Genomic DNA, 20,839 nt, shown 5'->3' with positions numbered 1-20,839 from the left:
ACCTAAAACCTTTAAAACACAGTTCCCTAGATTGATTAGCCAAACTCTACTCACTTTCGGAAGTTCTGCGAAAAAAACCTGCTTGGTGTCAATGGTAGGTTTCATTTAAAAAGGTTTCATCATGATAGGTTTTTTTGTTGTGTTTCTTTCTTTTTTTTTTTTTTTTTGTTTAAATTTTTTTTTTTTTGATAGAGTTAAAACATGAAAAACAAAAGAAGCAGAAAATATACCAAATTGATACTTTTTTAACATAATGTTTTTCTTTTTTTTTTTTCTTTTTTTTTACGCTTCTATTAACATCATGTTATCTTAATTAAAGATGAATAAATAGATATACAAAAAATTTATGATGCAAACAGTTCATATATAGACAAAAAAATTGACGATGATTTTTAAAAAAATCACCATCAATTCTCATTTGTGTGTAATAAAATTAACGATAATTTTTTTATAAATTATCATCGATTCTTTTGGTCCGTATGTGGACCGTCCACATTATTATATAACTCAGTAGATACATATATTTTTAGTTTTATTCTTGTACACATAAATGTAATCCTAACTAAAAGTGAAATATTAATTTTTTTTTCATTTTAATTTTTATCCCATTTAATCAGGACCTTTTGTATAACTACAGGATTAATGACTAAATTTTCCAACCTTGTCTTGAATATTAGAAATCATATAAAACTGTGAAGCCTGCAATTCATTTCAAGTAACTTGATTGGATTCAAATTAAGCTCGAATTCATTACCCAAAAAAAAAAAAAAAATTAAGCTCGAATTTCTTTTCTTTCCTTAACGTATTCAAGTTAAGTTTAGATCAAGATGTAAGCTCTCTCAAAATTAGATCTCAAACTAAAATATATTTGTTTTGAGTCGCATGTAATAAATCTATAGCTCAAAAAAAAAAAAAAAAAAACATTAATCATACTTCAAAATTATATTTTTTTGTCAAAGTTTCACAAATGATATTATGACCCATAATCAAATTGTGCTAAATTGAAACTAACTTATTCAAGTTGAAAGTAATTTTTATATCTCGTTCTCTTTTTCTCTCTCTCTCTCTCTCTCTCTCTCACACACACACACAGACCCACTCCCCCGCGCCCCCCACCCCCCCCCCCCCCCCCCAACAACACATATATATATATAAATATATATATATAAAGCTACACACACACACACATATATATATAAAGCTATAAATAAACTTGAGTAACTCATTATCAGTTTGAGTTCAGTTTGATTTAACACGTTTAAACTCAATTCATAAAGAAAATGAGCAAAGTTTAGATAAAAAATAAAACACATAAGCGAATATTGAGCAATAAATTAAGGTTGTAAGTAACTCAAATATATTATTTATCTATGTTTATATAAAAATTATATTATAAATTTAAGGAAATTAAATACTTATGATGCATAAATAATAATTTTTTTATATTTTAAATTTATATATTTTTTAATATTAAATTAATTTTATAATAAAATAAAATAAAATAAATTTTATTAATTATCAATGTTAAAATTTTTATTTAAAAAAAAACATATATTTGAGTTTTTAAATATTTATAATGTAATAAGGCGAGTCGAGTTTGAACACATGATTTTAAAATTTTGTGAAAATTTTGTGAGCTTAAGTACTTTTAAAATCAAGCGAGCCGAATTTACACCCATACGAAAATTTCATTTATATCTTTTTAATTTTTTTTATATTTTTAAAAAATTATCATTTATTTTCTTTTAGTTTTTTATAATTATCAAAATAAACTGATATATTAATTTTTATCAGATTTTATGTATTAATTTTAACAGTTAAATATTTTTATATTATTATTTCATTATAAGATATTAATTACGAACTAGATTAAAATTGACAAATGAATATATTTATATATATATATATATATATATAATTAAAAAGAGGTTGGAAGATAAATTTTAAAAATATATATGAATTAATGATAAAGTTGAAACTTGAAAGGATATAAATGTAATTTGGCCTATATTGAAGATACTGAAAATGTGTGTAAATTTATTGTTTTATATTTATATTATTTTATAATAATAATTTCTTTTAGAAAAAAATACCATTAGATTGTATTCTGCATTATACAATATTACAATATAAGATCCTTCGAAATGATAATCAAATTTAAAAACATTTAAATCTTAATTTTCGAATTTATATATGTGAAAATTATATGTGTATTTCCACTAAACTATCGCATATGGTTATTTTATAATAACAACTATGTGTATGAAAACGTTTGTTTTGACCAAGCAATCACATCCAGTAGGAAGCCCGCTGTCCTGAAAGATTATTAAGACCAAGTCAATTGACGCTTTTTTTTAGTCTATGGCTAGTGATTAGCACCGGCAACCGATATGTCCAATCCATCAACGACACGTCAACTACTAAGCAACTTTGTTTTGATCTGCTGTCACAGTCACTTTTTTTTCCACAGGCAGTAGCCGACATGTAAAGTTAGCCACCAAGTTGGACACGTATTTCTTTCCCATTTCATATAGATATGGCATATAGTCCAGTGGATCCATGTCCCTCTTTTCTTTTCTTCCATCATCTCTGTCTTCCAAATGTCATATCGTCCTCAATTCAAAAATGACAAATTGGAAAAATAGAATTCCAACTTTGATTATTAGAAACAGCATTTGTACCCTAATTAATCCTGCTTATGAACTATTAAGTCTAGTATTAATTTTATTATAATCGTTCTAATTTTTTTTATCATAATAATCATTATAACTTAATGCATGCATCTGTTAATTAGATCGATCGCTAGCAATTTGTATTAAAATATTGTTTTTAATTGTTTGTTTTGCAGCAGAAAAACAAATGGAATAGAAATTAAGAGGGAGGATAGACTTTTTTGGGGCAAATTTTGGTTTAGACATTTTCATTTTCATGATTAAATCATATATTTTTAGAAAATCATCAATTACCTTATTTTAATTTTCTATATATATTAAAACATGAGAGGAAATTTGTTTTCTTTTTTTTTTTTAATTTTTTAAAATCATTGTTTTATAATTGAACAATTTTGTATTAATATAATTTTTAATTGTCAGAATAACTAGTAAAAAAGACAAATGAATTTGTTTTAATAAATATATAAAATTGAAAAGGAGATTGATTATGATTTTTTAAAAATAAGATATTAAAATTTAATAGAATAAAACTAAAAAGATCTAAATAAATTTTATTTATTTTTTTAAAAATAATAATAAAACTATTTCCCATAGGTATGTAAATGGAAAAGTAATGTTGAGAAAAATAAAAAGTTGGAACTTTTATGAATTGGTAAGTAATCCCCAACTAGGATTTAATATAGAAGATAAATAAGAATGGCTATTGCCATCTCAGTTGACCCTTAAGGACTGAGACACAACTTATAGGTTTAGTTTTATTTTTAGAACAAGTTTTACTTACACCTTTTTTTGGTTTACGTTAATGATATGTAAATCTCATACTTTGAAAAACAACACTAATTTTCTTTTGATTTTATATATTTATCAAAAGAGGTTCATCCAATATTTTTTTAGCTATTAATTTTAATAATTATGGTCAAACTTATATTTTTGCAAAATTATTTAATCATAAAAAAACTAATTTTTTTAAAGACACATGAAAAGAACCCTTTATTGTCAAGTCTATTTTAATAAATAAAGAATACGAGAAGAAGTATAGTGATTATGTTTTCAATACATGGAATCTAAATGCAATTAGAATGAAATTAAAAAAAAAAATCTAAATGAAACTTGCCTTAAAAATAAAGAGGTAAAGAGGAAAATTTTCTGAACTTTACCATAAATTCATCGCATCCCATGTTTTTGAAAAATTATTATTAATTTATTTTACTTTTATGTATCTATTAAAGTATACTCATTTATCTATTTTTTCATTTAATTTTGACCTCTAAAGGAAACTTAAAAATCAATGGTTTTTTATAATTAAATAATATTATAAAAATTTAATTATGGCCTTTAAAACTTTGACAATTAAAGTTAAGTACTAAAAATGACATATAAAGCCTAAGTGATAATTTTTTGAAAATATAGAATCTAATTATAATTATAGCGACATTGAAAAAGTTAAAATGTAATTTTTTAAATTTTTATTTATGAATAAAATAATATCTAAACAAGTGGCGTTAGAAAAACGTTATTATTATTATTATTTTTTTTTTGGGTTATATTTTGCAAAAATAAAAGCAATATGTTAATACTTATAATTTTGTTTAGAAGAAGAATAACCAACAACTGAACTCAAAAGAATCAGAAAAACTGCGGAATGGCCTAAACGACGCGGAGCGTAGTGGGGTCCACGTCGGCTAACGCGTTTATGGAATTGCCAGGTCAGTCACAATCTTTTTCTATCGGTCACTGTTAGCCTTTAGCACTTTCCTCTCTTTTATTATCGAGTTGGAGAAAAGTTGGTTTTTTTTTTTTGGTGGTAAAAGTTGGTTTTGATGTTATAATACGTTTATATTACCAACAAATTTACATATATTGCCTGTGACTATTTAATAACTCGTCGTGGAGCTCAAGTCGCAGAGTTTCCACTAGGGGTGGGCTCGGTTCGGTTCGGTTCTGTGATCTTTTTTAAACCGAACCGACCGGTTCGGTTTGGATTGGGTACAAAACCGAACCGAACCGACCGTTACATTCAACCCAAACCGAACCGAACCGAATGAATATTTTTCGGTTTGGGTTGGGTTCACGGGTTGGGCTGGGTTGGGCTTTCTGATGGGCTTCGGTCCAAATTTTTTTATTTTTGGTTTAGGCCGGTTTGGGCCTTATGATGAGCTTCACTTTCAGCCCAATTTTTTGTAATTTTGGTTTGGGCCAGTTTGGACCTCATGCATATTTCATGACTAAACCTTCACCTTTGGATTATTATGGGTCGGTTCGGTTTGGATTGGATAAATTTTCTACCCATCCGTAACCCGAACCGAAAACCACGGGTTCAATACATATGTAACCGAACCGACCCGTTTAACAGTTAAAAACCAACCCAAACCGACCCAAATAGTTCGGTTTGAGCGGGTTGGTCGGTTTGGGTCGGGTTTTGCCCAGCCCTAGTTTCCACATCCCAGCCTGTGGATGCTCGGGATCGAGTCTTAGGGGGGCAGGGGAGCCTGGGGCCCAGCTACACTAGCAAAAAAAAAAATATATTTGGAATTCCAACTAAAATTTTAAACCAAGAAAGGATATTATTAAATGAAAAAAAAAAAAAAACATTATCCACAACATTTAATGGAGCTTTTCCATCACAATGGTAAAAATAATAAAGAGCATTCGAGTGGTAGAATAGTTGCATGGGCATCAAGGACGACATGGCATGGCGTTGGAGATCCAGTATAATTTAAGATACGGTAGTGTGTGAATATTATATTATATAATAAAATAATACATAAATTTTCATACTTTATGAATCTGTATTAAATTATAATAAAATGGAAAGAACAAGTATAACGTGAATATAATATATTAATATATCGGCCAAAAAAAAAGGAGAATATGTTATTATGGTTATACGTTCGTTAAATATTTTTCCTCATTGGGGTTTTCTTGAACTTAAAGAAAAGATTTGATTAATGTGTTAAAATATTGTTGTTTACTATGAACTCAATATTATATTATATATATAAAAAATACATCCATTAAGTGAAACATTCAAAGAAGATATCTAATTTTTTTTTTTTTTAAGGTTTCAAGTGAATATTAAAACAATTTGAATTTAATTATATTTTAGGATACATAAATAAAATAATTATTTTATATAATTAACCTTTTTTTGGTATATTTTGAATTTAAAAAATATTTACTTTGTAGAAGTGTTTATTTTTCTATTTTAAAAAAAAATACTATATAACACTATTGTTAAAAAATTATAAATGAAATTTATATATCAAATGATAATATAAACGATTACCATCAATTTGCTTTTAAAATTTAAGAAGAAAAAATAAAAAATTAAATATTTTAAATGATGATCATCATCATTAATAATAAATAACAAAACTTTTTAAAAAATAGCTATTCATTTTATAAGAAAAAAACTAAAGGCATAATAAATATACTTGTCTTATTTAAAATATATTAAAATTCAGATTGAATATCTAAAATTATAAATGCATAAATAATTTATAAGCTTTGACTTTTAATTAATGTTACCAATTTTGGTATTTTTTGAAAAAAAAAATCAATTTTATAAAAACTAAACATTGAATCTAATTCAAAATAATAGTCAAACATATAAATATAAATATTTACTCTTTTTTTAATTTTTATAAATAAATATTTTTACTTTATCAAGGATAACCATTCTATATATTAATGTGTCATTATTTTTAGATTAGTTGACCAAATTGTTCATCTATTAAAAAAGAAAAAGAAAAAAAGAAAATCAACCAAATTATTCATCTGTTAAAAAGGAAAAAGAAAAAAAGAAAATCAAACACCCTTATTAATTAATTAATATACCTAATATTTAAGCAAGAAGATTGAAAAAAAAAAGAAAAAAAAGAAAAAAGATTTGGTACATTTCTCATACCAAAAATGCAAAACCCTTGTCCTGTAAGATAGCCCCAAATCAAAAATTTATCTAACATTCTTAGGGGAAATGGCACTGGGTGTATTTGTTTTTGTTTCATCCTATTTTTGTTTTTATTGTACGGTAGAAAAAGAAATAATAGAATGAACTTCAAAATATCTACTTCAAAGTTACCATAATATAACTCCCAGTTGTTATAACAAACGGAAATCACATAAAAACAGTATTTAACCTTATCTGAATTGAAAACACTTGCAGACCAGTAACTATCACATTCAAAAAAATAAAAAGAAAGGTTCAATTATTAAGGGAATCTTAAGCAAACGAGTAAGGTCAGCCAATAATCTTATAAAATAATAATAAATTAGTCATCGACCTATTTGTTGGAACTATTACGTCAACTGGTTAATTTCTACATAATAATAATAATAACAATAATAAAAGAAAAAAGAGGAGGAAAAATCAAAGCTCTAGACAACCATTGAATTGTCTGTGACAAAAACGACATGCAAAATAGTTTTCGAGGAAAGTAATATTTGCAATTTTTTTTTTTATAATAGAAAAAAGAAAAATCATAAGTATAGCCCACTTTAATTGTCCTGAAATCTTTGGAGGTATTGCCGAGGAGAAGCTGTGAGGAACTTCATTACCATAGCCTCCTCCAGAAAGTGTAAACAAGCCATTGTTATAAAAGCTCGAAAACCCATTTCAAATCTTGAGCTTCCAAAGCCAATACATAGTGTTGAAGTGGAAGGAGAGAAAAAAAAAAAAAAAAAAAAACTAAAAAAAAGGGTTCAGAGTCTCAGCGAGAGTTTCATTAATGGCGTCCGGTGAGTCTGAAAGTGACACGGTGCTGCAGAGAAAAACCTTGGCGGTTGGGTTGGGCATAGCTCTTATTGTTAGTCATTAATGTTTACCTTCTTCTTCAAACGCCGTGCCATCCTCTACAGGAGAATTGTAATTGACATTATCTATAATTTCTTATCAAATTAGTGACCAAAAAGTCCAGATTTTTTTATTTTTATTTGTTTATCCAATTATTTTTGGGTTCTTTTTAGTGGGGCGGTTGGTTGTCGTGTTTGTAGAGGATGAAAACTGCATCGAATGCAGAAACATAGCTCGTGATTGGAGGTAAGAAGTTTCGGAATACTAAAAAAAAAAAAAAAAAAAAAAAAAGAAGAAGAAGATTTCTTGTTATCTTGGTTGATTGGTCTTAGTCCAAGTATTCGTAGTGACGCCAAGTGCTAATTAATGAAGAAGAACGGAGGAAGATGAAGCTCCATAGACGACAATGAACATCTGCTGTACAGAGTCACAAAAAACCATGGAAGGTCGGCTTGGTGTGTTTATGATAGCTCTAGTTTTGTTATTGTTGTTTGTTCAGAGTGGGTTAGCCCAGGAAGAAGTGCGTTTAAACTCCAGCATTGAACGGTCGGCATTACTAGACCTCCGGACGTCGTTGGGGCTCAGAGGCAAGGACTGGCCCATAAAAGGTGAGCCATGCAAATGGATCGGCGTAGAGTGCAGCAATGGCCGAGTGATTGGGATAACTATTTCTGGGTTGCGGCGAACCCATGAAGGGAGAAAGAAACCTACTTTTGCCGTTGATTCTCTGGTCAATTTGACATCCTTGGTTTATTTCAATGCTTCTGGGTTTTATCTTCCTGGGTCTATACCTGACTGGTTTGGTCAGAGCCTTAATGCTCTCCAAGTGCTCGATCTTCGGTCTGCTTCAATTTTAGGTCCAATACCTTCGTCACTTGGTGGTTTGAGTAGACTTACTCAGCTGCATCTATCTCACAATAAGCTCACTGGCAGTATACCTTCTTCACTGGGACAGTTGGAGGAACTATCGGTTCTCAATCTTTCCCAGAATTCACTTACCGGGTTCATACCTTCTGGTTTCTCATCGCTTGTCAATCTTACCCGGCTTGACCTTTCTTCAAATTTCTTATCTGGGTCAATTCCACCAGATTTGGGTAACCTTTCGAGACTCCAATTCTTGAGCCTTTCTGACAATAGTCTTGCTGCTTCTATACCTGTTCAGTTGGGTGACCTTGCTCGATTGCTTGTGCTTAATCTCAGTAAGAATTCTTTGTCCGGGTCATTGCCTTTGGAGTTGAGTGGGTTGAGGAGTTTGAGGAGGATGGACATAGGAGATAACAGTATAGAAGGTCAACTGCCAGAGGGTTTGTTTTCGAATCTTTCTCAGCTGCAGGTTGTAGTTCTGACGGGGAATAAACTTGATGGTGAACTTCCTGTTGCATTGTTGTCGATTCTCAGTTTGCAGATCCTTGATGTCTCCAGTAACAATTTTACAGGTTTTCTGCCAAGTCTGAGTACAAACGGAACTGGTGCTCAGTTCAATCTCTCAAACAATATGTTATATGGAAATCTTACTTTTTCACTCAGTAAATTTAGTTGGATTGATTTGTCCAGTAACTATTTTCAAGGCAAGTTACCTGAACATAGTCAAGGGAATGTTACTGTTACTAAAAATTGCCTACAGATGGACAATCAGAGGAGCTGGCAGGATTGTAGATTGTTCTATGCCGAGAGACGCTTACCTTTTGATGATCCTATGCCTCCTGAATTGGAATCTGACTCAAAGAGCAATAAAAGATTGATTTTCATACTGGTCGGGATATTTGGTGGAATTTTCTTCATTGTGCTTTTGGTAGTGGTGCTGTTAGTTCTCCGGAAAATATGTGATAAGGACATTGCAAGCCAAAGAGGCAGTGCGAATGTGGGGCCTGTTCCAGTGGACAGCCCTTCACTTCCTAAAGATCCATCTGTATCATGGGTGGGAGAATCATTTAGCTATGAGCAGATGCTCCACTTCACTTCCGATTTTAGTGAAACAAATCTTATCAAGCATGGACACTCTGGAGACCTCTTCAAGGGATTTTTGGAAAGTGGGATGCCTGTAGTTATAAAAAAGGTAGATCTGCGTTCCTTCAAGAAAGAATCATTTATGATGGAAATGGAATTCTTCAGCAAGGTTTCACATGTAAGATTTGTCCCACTATTGGGACACTGCTTGGAGCATGAGGGCGAAAAGTTTTTTGTTTACAAGTACTTGCCAAATGGAGATTTGGAAAATTCCTTGCACAGAAATACTAGAGTAGAAGATGACAGATTACAGTCCCAGGATTGGATAACAAGATTAAAGATTGCAATTGGAGCTGCTGAAGCCCTTGCCTACCTACACCATGACTGCACTCCTCCTCTTGTTCACAGGTACTGAACAACCTGCTTTAATCAATACTTGTTCTCTTTCTGTTTCTCAGATTTCATTATGGATCTTTTGTATGATAGCCCTTATTCATTGTGAGTGGGAAACGTCGTATTTCTGATCCTTTGCTGTATAGAATGCAAGTCCTTTTGGTGAGTCAAAACATTTTAGCTCAAGTTATTATTTGATATGACATTGAAATGACCTTCTTAGTTAGCTAAAAGGAAATTGGCTTCTTGTTGGACTTGTTAATATGGTAGTTTAGAGCAACAACTAATGTTGAGATTGTTGGTAAGGATATCTTATGGTTAATAGGAGGTTATTTTGTAAACCTTCATTTACATTTAAGTGAATGACCAGAATTTAAAAGTGAAAATTTCTATATTGGTCTCCTGATTCCTGTGTAGTTCCCAAACTGTCTAAGTTGGTTGTTCACTTCTTTCTATCCTTTTTCATATACATTGTTGGTGATAATTGCAATCATTGTTTCGGTGGCCATAGGGACATTCAAGCAAGCAGTATCCTTCTTGATGATAAATTTGAGGTGCGACTTGGAAGCTTAAGTGAGGTCCATGCCCAAGAAGGTGATGCTAACCAAAATGTGCTCACAAGACTGTTGCGAAAATCACAGTACGTTTTTTATCTGACTGTTACAGTACCGATTTTGCTAAATATATGCAGACATTAACTAATATATATATATTTTTTTCGCCTTCTCTGTGTTGTGCAGAACCTCTGAACAGGGCCTTTCTGGTGCGTATATCCACTTGCCTTGTCTGGAAGTTTTTAAGTTCATGGCAAATCTATTTTCCATACTAAGATATGTTGTATGTGCATCTGAGTTCAGTCAACCTCAGTCGACCTAACCTACTTGTTACGGTTATACCCCTGAGAAATTGTCTACCTGCAAATCACTCATCTAGCATCTATATTAGACTTGCAGAATGTGGTTGTGAATAGTTGTCAAACTGCATAATTATCTGTTGGGATTATAACAAAAGGCATAGGCTCCTTTATAATTCATCTTGCTGGACTTGAGGTTGAAATGCATTTTACTCCGTCTCTCAGCTGTAGTAACCTAACTTTTTCTAATCTTATTTTTGTAATGAACAGCTCCATTGCCAATGACTTGTGCTCATGATGTGTACTGTTTCGGGAAGGTTTTACTTGAGCTTGTGACGGGTAAGCTAGGTATCAGCAAAGCAAATGATGCCTCAACAAGAGAGTGGTTGGACAACACGATTCGTTGCATAAGTATATATGACAAGGAACTGGTTACAAAAATTGTTGACCCATCTCTAATCATAGATGAGGATCTATTGGAAGAGGTATGGGCCATGGCAATTGTAGCCAGGTCATGTCTTAACCCCAAACCTTCCAAACGTCCTCCTATGAAATATATCCTCAAAGCATTGGAAAACCCTCTAAAGGTGGTGAGGGTGGAGAGTTCCAGCTCTGCAAAGTTGCGAACAACTTCATCGAGAAGATCTTGGAGTGCTGTTTTCTTTGGTAGCTGGCGACACAGCTCTTCGGAGAGTGGCACTGCTCCAGGCAACACGAACAGAGACAGTTCCAGCGGCTCAAAGCATGCAGGTAGAGTAGGTTCTCAAGGCAGTGGTGGAAACAGATTATCCAATGAAATTTTCCCAGAACCAGTTGAAATGCAAGATGTGGAGAGACAAGATTCCCATTAGATGAGTGTTTGTGAGTTCATCACAAACGATTGTGTGCAGCTTTTTGGTTAAGTGGCAACCCAATAGCATTCCACTGCCGAGGCAAGTTTATCTCACCTGCTTCCCAACTAAAGTGATAACAGTAGTGGGATTGGTAAGCTGATACTTTCCTCTACGAGGAAGATTCAGGCTAGGTCGAGATTGCTGAGGTCCCTTAATCAAAAGGTGAAGAAATTGGTTAAATTGAGCCAGTTCTTACAGATATTGAAGCTTTGTTTACCTCGAAAACAAGCTGCCAATTTTCTTTGTAATTGATATTTCTGATACAACCCATTGGTGGAATCCGAAATTGTGGTAGATTGGACTTCACCGTGACTTTTTCACATTAAAATTTGCTAAGGCATTTCGTTGTCCCCAATGAAGACGATTGAATGGAACTGCTTTTTATATTTAGGGGAGAAAAAAAAGAAACAAAAATAAAGGATGACAAGAGAGATGGTTTTCCTAAATTGAGCGCCTCGTGGTGGAAAAATAATCGAACTAGAGTGTCTGGGTGTTGCTAGAACTCATTTAAAAGGCGTAACGATTGTAATGCAACATGCTACCCGCTTACATTAGTGATCAAGCTTCAGATGTAGAGAACTAATATGACATATTTTGACACCTGAAAAAGCTAGTGGGCCATTCTATTATGCCCTTGTATATACCAAAACATCAAGGAAAATATGAGAGAAAAAAAAAAAAAAATTCACAAACTTTGGTACAAGCCATGTTTGCTTCGCTGCTTGCTTACCAAAGCCTAATCAATTAGCAATGCCCCCACCCCACCATTTGGGTGCAAAAACGACCTCAAAGTGGAATAATACCGAATTCGTGGGGCATGAAGTCTTCACTGGGTCTGTAGTATTTTTCTGGGGAATACAGGCTTAAGTTGGAAACTTGGCTGGTATAAAGGCAAGCAAATCTCTCAACCTGCATCATGAAAAGGCCAATCACCACCATTTTGTTTAGGTTTGGGATAATGCATTGCAAGGTATAACAAAAAGTTTTGAAAGATTTGAAAACAATGGTTTAACATAAGGTATACACAAGTAAGTTATCTTTACCTGATGAGCAAAGCGAGAGTTCTGATAACCAGTCTTCATGAGCTGCCCCCAGACCTTATGAAACTGTTATTATTCAAACACAAGTCAAACACTCTGCAGAGCAAGAGACCCCTTCTAAACAAAATACCCATCAAGTCCACAAGAATTATTACCTTTTGGTGACAATTGCGTTGAGCTTGTTGATGAGTGAAACGCACTAGGTCCCTCTTAGACTGATCATATAAGGGAAAATAAATGTCACTCAAAATATTTAAGCTGGATAAATTAGTCATAGCATAACTGTATGATGTCCTAACCTGCAACTCAACTAGTTTAGAAGACAAGTTCTGCTTCTCCTCTGCAGTGATATCCTTAGATCTGAGAGGATGCCAAATATCATAAAATTTAGCCAAGAAAGTATATTACCATGGAATAATGCATTCAAGATAGATACTTACTTTAGAGACCAATTCAAGTGATCAATCTTGTCTTCAATGTCATCACGTTGATTCCTCAATGATCGAAGTTCCTGTGATAAAACCAATCAATTTTTAGTTTGAGTACGTATAGAAGAATATACATGCTAATTATGTCTGTCAGTTAATAAGCTTGAAAATAAACCATAAGTCATAAGCACCTTGCGGGTATCTCTTAATTCCCAGAGGAGTTCAACCTCCCTCTCTAGCTCTGGAACAACAAGCATTGTTCTCCATCCTGCTCATAATAACATACAAAATTGAGAGTACGGAAATCACATAGGAAAATGAAAAAGTAGAGGAAAAAGACACAATGAAGTAAAAACAAATGGTAGATGTCTTCTTTTATGATTACATTTGTCACTTATTTTATTAGCATTTCATTCAACATTAATCAAAAATCAAGATATTTAGTGAAAATAGACGACAAAACAAAATAGGAGATGTGGTGGTTAAAAGAAGAGGATAAAGAAGAATTTGTACCAAGAACCTTTTTGCTGCGCAGAATGTCTCCATATATGTGATCTCCAACATAAAGAACCTATTTAAACACATTTAAGTTTCAAAAGTTAGACAAAATAATTGCTCAACATTTAACCCTGAAAATTAGTACTCTGACATTAATGACTGCATGTACTTCTAATTTGATAATCATTTCTATTTTGGAACAAACAGTCGACTGAGTTAATATCAATCAACCAATATTGTATTGTACAGTAAATCATCTGGCTGATATAAATTCTACTTTTAATCAAAAGACACATTGGAAAGAGGAACAACTCACCTGTGAACTTGACGCAATTTTCAGTAATTTGTGCAGATGACCAACATTGCCGCCCTGAAAATAGAAGTTCATAGGCAATACAAGACATATGACAAATTTATTGAAACATCAAATTTGAATAAACAATTACTGAAGATGAAGATAATAAGCATATGTATTTGAATTCAGATGTGCCTAGATATCTGATTTTTATTATGCAAAATAAGTACCTGGTAAACTTTAGCTGTAGTCAAACTCTCTGATGACTCACAGAAAATATCTCCAACCTTTAGTATGAAAGCAAAGATCATTAATAGGAGCTTATAAACAAAAGCACAGAGCAATATGACATCAGTAACAGCGAACAGTATGTCAACCTGAGGCATAGGAGATCCACTATCAGTATTAAGTAACTTTGCAGTCTCAAGTTCAACCTGAAAAAGATTGGCTCGACTGTCATCATGGAAGAAGCCTGGCTTTGCACTGTATAGATAACCCATTTTAATAGTTAGAGAAGCAATAAAAATTAATAGCGTAAATCCTAGAAGCACATTATTAAAAAAGGAAAAAAAAGATCTAAACCAGCGATAGAACCAGCAAAGTGATTGATATTATCAAAAAGCCAGTTAATGTTGGAAACGGCAAAAGCAATAAAAATTAATAGCATAAATCCTAGAAGCACATTATTAAAAAAGGAAGAAAAAAAAGATCTAAACCAGCACATTATTAAAAAAGGAAGGAAAAAAAAGATCTAAACCAGCAATAGAACCAGTAAAGTGATTGATATTATCAAAAAGCCGGTTAATGTTGGAAAGGGAAAATATAGAAAATAATTTGATGATATATCAAACTTGTTTACCAGTTATACATTGTGATACAGAAAAGAACATTACCTGCCAGTAATGACAAGATCAAAGTAACGAAGCCAGTCAAAATTGCATTTTTTACTACCATCCAATGTTCGGGATTCACAGAGGAAATTCATCACAATGTTTGTATAGTCCCACAAGCTGTAAAAGATATAAATAGGAAAATATAAATCTTGATCATTCAAACCGTATTCTTAACTTTATATAGTATAAATAATGAAAACACACTGTACCTGTTTGTCACCAAAAAAGTAGTACGACTAGATGCTCTGAGCATTTTAAGCATGGGTACGAGAGAGGCATCCTCATTTATATACCTAGTAGTAATTGTCAGAGAGATCTGTAAGATAGTCTTAAATCAATGACTTTTCCAGTGTTGGCAAAAAATACATGACTTTAACGTGTATTTTCCAAATTAGGTAGACATTTTTGGCAGTTAAATAACCATACAAAAGCAAAAAAACATGACTTTAACGTGTATTTTCCAAATTAGGTAGACACTTTTGGCAGTTAAATAACCATACAAAAGACTCCCTACATCTTCCAATTAATAGGTCCAAAACTATTATTATCATCCTTACTTTTTAGGATCTTTAGCAACCATTTTCTTAAGAGTTCCGTCACGATGGCAAAGATCAACTGCAGCTCGAACATCTTTGTACATACGAACATAACTGGAGAGGAACAATATATAAAAAATTGATTAAAAAACTATATTTAAGAAATATCCCATCATCAGGAAGACAAGTAATCAAATTTTCTAGTCACATTCTATATTTATGAAACTTCAGAAATACTTCCCAGTGTTGAAGATCAAAATCAATTCCCTTTCAATATGATAACAAGAAGTAATGCAGTATCAAATAAGAGTTTATGCAGTATCAAATAAGAGTTATCAGAGAACTTAGCTAAGATATTATAAGATTTAGGAATGCAAAAAATCTAAAAGGAGAAATGGTAAGGCAAAAAAATATAACTGAAAAGGCCATTTAATTAGGTAGATGTCATGCTCTGTACATAGTTTATTTACATATCTGAATTCAAATTTCTAAATTTACAAGTTTATTTACATATCTGAATTCAAATTTCAAAATTTTTGATGTGAACAAGATGATTGCTCTCATTCAAAGAAGTATATAAATCAACCTAAATGTAAAACATGCAAACAAAAAAATTGGACGTAGCAACTTGTATTCTTACCCCAAGTTGTGTGGAAATATTTCAGGATTCTTATCCCATAAGTCAACCAGTTGGGCAAACATATAGGCTTCGGCTAATGAAAAAAGGGTATCAATGAGAGCATAGTCAGGTTCATCGAAAGAATCCCGTATTAAAGTATTTCCATAGGTGTCAACTTTTTCTTCCTTTGACAGCTCTTTAAATCCATGGTAGGCTACTTTCACATACTTATGACGATCCATCTGTGTAAAACCGCCAAACCCATGATTCAAGCAATAACAAATTTAAGAATTCCAATGGAAGGAACAATGGCTAGTAACCATACAAATCAATTATAAGCAGACAAATAAAAAGGGGGAAAAAAAAGAGTAGAGTTAACCTTCAATATGTTGCCTCTTTTTTTATCAAGTACCAATCCTCTGACCATATACTTCCAATCAAATGACCAACCAAGCAGCTGCACAAGGTCATTGTACTTAATCAAACTACTATTTATGGCTCAGATTCAAAGGAAAAATAGTTAAATAAACTTAAAGAAATAATATATTAACATTACAGAAAACTGTATGTTAGATCATCAAACAACATGTCGGCAAAAAATCACTTCGTATATAGAAAAGAACAAAAGAGTAAGCCAACAGACCTCAGAAGGGTATCCTAAATTATTCACCAATTTCTTTATAGTGCCTTCATATGCGAGGGATTCAAATGTTTCTGGCTTGTATTGTGCCAAAGTATAATCCATGTCAAACCCTACAGCGACAATATTCTTCATATTCAATGATCTGTTGCAAAAGATCTGCTTTCCAATATCTATCGGACATTCTCCTTCTGTAGACGACCATATACAAGGTTGTTGACCATTGTCATTCAAACCCATATGCTGAAGACCAGAAGATTTGTCACCCAATACAGTTCCATGATTCTTATCCATTTGATAACTGGCACACAATTGTTTAGCTCCTGCAAGATTTGGAAACGTGTAAAAGATTATCTCCAATGGGGAACAAGCATGGTTATATCACAATTTATGACGTGTAGATTACATTTCAATATGTAGCTATTTGATATTAACTGCCTTGTACAAAAACTAACGCCAATGATGATACAAATAGTTACAAGTTTTATGCAAGCAAGAAGGTCAACGGAAGGTGGAAACAAACAGAGCTTCAAATCTCATTTCTCTCGACCCTTCATTGGACTATCTTTCGTTTTGCTAAATTCCCAAAATACCAAAATATTTTCTAATAAAATCTCGTAAACAAAAAGGAAAACATACCCCTTCCCTGAAAATCAAGAACCTTAGACATCTTACCTGCGGAGTCAACCAAAAGAGAACACAGTGCACCACGCTAAATTCCAAATATCAAGAATCCTCCAAGATTCCTCCCAATAAACACCTAAAAATTTACCAATTTCTCAATTAAACAAAATCTTTACTCCCAATAAAACCACATTATCAGAATCACACCCTACTATTCCCACTTCGTGACTCGCTAAACTTCCACCATGAACATAAACCCAAAAACACAAAAAAATAATAATAATAAAAAAAAAAAAAGAAAACACTCTTCGTTACTCAGACAACTGAACTGAATATGGCAAGTTTTGGATTATAACCTTAGAAAATGAGTAAAACCCACTGAAAAACCTCAATTCCAACTAAAGATAAACTGAACCGTGACCAATATCCCAACTAAAGAATTAAGAAACAAACCAAAAAAAAAAAAAAAAAAAAAGGAAAAAAAGAAAATGCGGGTACTCAGTAGAACCTGAAGTATGAATCCCTTTTCTTTTTCCAGAATAAGGAACTGAGTCGGAAAGAAATCCCGACGCGAGTCGAACTCGGGAAGACAAAGAAGCGGGAGAGAAATGAGGCAAAAGCAAAGAGAAGCAGAATGAAATGGGGTTCATAGGAATTCGCATGTTGGACTTAAATAGGCATTTGGGCGGAAGACAAAGAGGTTGATGAGGTGGTGGTGGTGGTGGTGGTGATGGTGGGAGGTGAATAGAATCCGATACTGGAATAAGGAAAACGGTAATGGGATTACAACTAGACAATGGAATAGCAGGGGAGGACATGTAATTCTTTTTTTTTATTTTTTTATTTTTTTTTTTAATTTTCTTGTCAGAGTCACACCTGCTTTAAATGGAATTAAGGATGATTCGGATTATTCCTCCCCGAAATTGGATTATCCATTATTGGGGATAAGAAGAATACTATTCCCAAAAGAGGGTGGTTCGATTCGTTTTCTTCAGGCAAGGTTTTTTCGTTGGTTGTTTCCGTTTTCGGGAATTGGAAAATGTCGTTGTGCTTCTTTTGCCCGCTTGCTTCCCCTGGGGAGTGGTGGGAAATAGTTGTGGGATTAAGATGCTGTGCCACGTGCACTCACACCCAGAATCAAACAGACACGCCCAGTATATGGAAAATAGAAAAATATATATTATTTATATAGATTAAAAGTCCTGCTTTTTAAATGTTTTCTTTTTCTTACTAGTTCGGCGTGCATCAAATGACAATAACAATGTATTATAATTTGATATATATTCAATCAAAAAGTTTACATAATTGTATAAACTGTGTATGAATAAATGAATTTATAAAAACATAAATAAATAAATAATTTTTTTATAAAAAATTGATAAATAACTTGGTCATGCTATTTTTTTCTTTCAATTTAACACGCTATGGTAGCGTCTACAACTTGCGGCGGAGAGTGGAGGCTGAGGTGGATCTATATAATTATGCAGACTTTTATATTCAAAAAAGCTGTTTTGAAAAGGGGCCAAAAAAAAAAAAAAAAAAAATTCGTTTCTTCATTTTTTGTCAGGTTGTTGCAACGGAAAAACTGCCCCGCATTTCGGAATTGTGGCGCAAAAAATGCTTGTTTTTCACTCTCTCTGTTTTACTTCCTTTTCAAGATTTCTTAATTCGTGTTTTGGCGCTAAGCTAACAACGGTGAATAAGTTACAGTAACTTGATAAAAAAATTTTGTTGCAGTAGATTAGACAAACAAAGTTTTTAGTAGGTTTAAAATCTTTTGGATTAAAAAAATGATTGATTCTTTTTTTTTTTAAAAAACAAAAGAATCAAATAAAGTTTCAAAGCACTGATGTTGAAATGCTAATGTTTAGTCAAATAAACTTATAGTAGAAGTTTTGCATCTAATGTTTTAAAATATACAAATATAAATGTGAATCATATGGGAATGTGAATCACTGAATCTTTTTAGGCTTTGTATTCTGTAAGTTAATTATATTCTCCTAACAAAAGAGATCTAGTAATATTTTTTTGTTGAATTTCATGATGTGAAAATGACATTTAAAGCATGTTGATCACGTGGGCTTGAAATATTAGATTTAATGATTGGTTACTGATGGCATAATAGGCCTTTGTTATACTTTTCTTTTTTTTACATACAATATTGTGGTAGCTAACTAATATTAAAATTATAAAAAAGTTTGAACTTTTTTTTTCCTGTTCATTTTGTGGATTTGGTTTATATTTTAATCCCTCTTTAAAAATATATATATAATAAATTACAACAATTTTCGTGGTAATTTGAACGCTGAAGCGGCTTCAAATCGATTGTATTAATGGAGTACAATGTATGCGTTAAAAAACAAGCATTCACGTGGTTGCATCATCTTGAATTTTAATTAGTAGGAGATGAAAGCATGGCATTAAACGTGGATCCACGCTATGACCACCAAATTGGAAACGTGCACGTTTTCTTTATTTTATTTTATGTTTATTTTAAAAAAAGTAGAAGATAAGAGATGAGCTGATTTATCTTATATATATGCCTCAACCAATCACCGACCCCCTTTTTTTTGGTCCCAAACAGAAATGCCATTTTTTTCCCCCCTTATTGTTGGAATAAAGCTTAAGATAACGGATATCTGGGAACTAGTTAACGCGAAAACAATCAAACTATTTGTAATTAAAATTACTGCTCACACATGTAGTATTATTTAAATATTGTAGGATGGCTTCTATTTATTAAATAACTAATTCTAAAATGTAATATTTCCAAAACAGATAAATTATTTGGTTTTATCTCTGTAATTTAATTTACTAACCCACTTTTTGTGTGCAGTCGACTATGGAGACCAAATATTGTGTTTTTATTCGTAAGACTCCCCAGTAATCAATCGTGGAGGATGTAAGGTGTCTTTATTTCACAAATGAATAAATAAATTACCTTATTGAAAGTCCATTGTCGCCTTTTACTTTAATCATGGGATTATTCACCCAAAAAAAAAAAAAAATCATGGGATTTCCACTGAATGCCAGATACATGCATCTTATTCACGTGGACGTGTTTTTTTTTTTTTTTTTTTTTTATAGTTTTAATCGATAATTTGATGCTGAACTGCCACCTGCTTAGCTATGTGCCGCAAGACTTGTTGACTATAAGTTTTGTGACTATTTGAGACTGTGGGTATCATATAATTTTAATTAATAATATGTTTAAAAGACAAACGGCGCAACATTAATTGGATAAAAAAAAATAATAATAAAGAGAATTCAAATACAAGAATGATTAAAAGTGAAACTGTCGATGTCAAATCCTCATTTTTCTATTTGGCATGACGTATTGAAACTCTAATAGCGATGTCAAAATGGGATAGCATATTAGACATTGTTTTTGATGACAGGGTGGCATAATTGACATATTACAATCCCATTGGTGCAAATTAAACACAGCACAGATAATACTTTTTCCATAGAAAGAAAAGTTTAATTTTGTTATATTGCTCAAAAATCAAATTACGACGCATGTAACAATATTTTCATCTAAAAATATTCTTTTAAATATACTACCGTTTCATTAAAATGCAAAATAAATCGTTTGTTCAAAATCAATTAGACAAGCTGGATGACTACTTAAAAAAGAAAAAGAAAAAAGAAAGACAAGTTGGAACATGTGATCTGCACTTGGCTAATGGTCCGGTTTTCTTCCCGTTAATCTTTCA

The 20,839-nt window shown here is 32.0% G+C and overlaps 2 protein-coding genes across 4 annotated transcripts; one reads left to right on the top strand and one right to left on the bottom strand.

Annotated features, from left to right (window-relative positions):
• The first annotated feature begins 7,088 nt into the window (after positions 1–7,088).
• On the top strand, positions 7,089–11,936 carry LOC107420250 (probable LRR receptor-like serine/threonine-protein kinase At2g16250). The gene is made up of 4 exons (XM_016029148.4): positions 7,089–9,819; positions 10,316–10,444; positions 10,545–10,567; positions 10,928–11,936. Exons 1-4 carry the CDS (start codon positions 7,871–7,873, stop codon positions 11,506–11,508), a joined length of 2,682 nt encoding a protein of 893 aa, XP_015884634.2. The 5' UTR covers positions 7,089–7,870; the 3' UTR covers positions 11,509–11,936.
• A 101-nt stretch (positions 11,937–12,037) lies between these two features.
• On the bottom strand, positions 12,038–18,239 carry LOC107420251 (uncharacterized). 3 transcript variants are annotated; one of them, XM_060816949.1, is made up of 18 exons: positions 17,632–17,770; positions 17,139–17,259; positions 16,503–16,822; positions 16,239–16,316; positions 15,881–16,101; positions 15,262–15,354; positions 14,914–14,997; positions 14,705–14,821; positions 14,189–14,294; positions 14,042–14,098; positions 13,833–13,886; positions 13,532–13,589; positions 13,210–13,286; positions 13,031–13,101; positions 12,890–12,950; positions 12,746–12,805; positions 12,594–12,656; positions 12,038–12,459 (listed from the first exon to the last, which is right to left on the bottom strand). In XM_060816949.1, exons 2-18 carry the CDS (start codon positions 17,167–17,169, stop codon positions 12,337–12,339), a joined length of 1,674 nt encoding a protein of 557 aa, XP_060672932.1. In that variant the 5' UTR covers positions 17,170–17,259; positions 17,632–17,770; the 3' UTR covers positions 12,038–12,336. The 3 variants fall into 3 exon arrangements, with proteins under 3 accessions (XP_060672932.1, XP_048331010.1, XP_048331009.1); XM_048475053.2 differs by having other exon boundaries at positions 17,175–17,259; XM_048475052.2 differs by lacking the exon at positions 17,139–17,259 and having other exon boundaries at positions 17,632–18,239.
• Between the last annotated feature and the right edge of the window lie 2,600 nt (positions 18,240–20,839).

This window comes from Ziziphus jujuba, chromosome 5 (genome assembly GCF_031755915.1).
Source record: "Ziziphus jujuba cultivar Dongzao chromosome 5, ASM3175591v1".
NCBI classification, from domain to species: Eukaryota; Viridiplantae; Streptophyta; class Magnoliopsida; order Rosales; family Rhamnaceae; genus Ziziphus; species Ziziphus jujuba.
The sequence above is the reverse complement of the archived record's forward strand: the minus strand, read 5'-3'. Positions and strand labels throughout refer to the sequence as shown.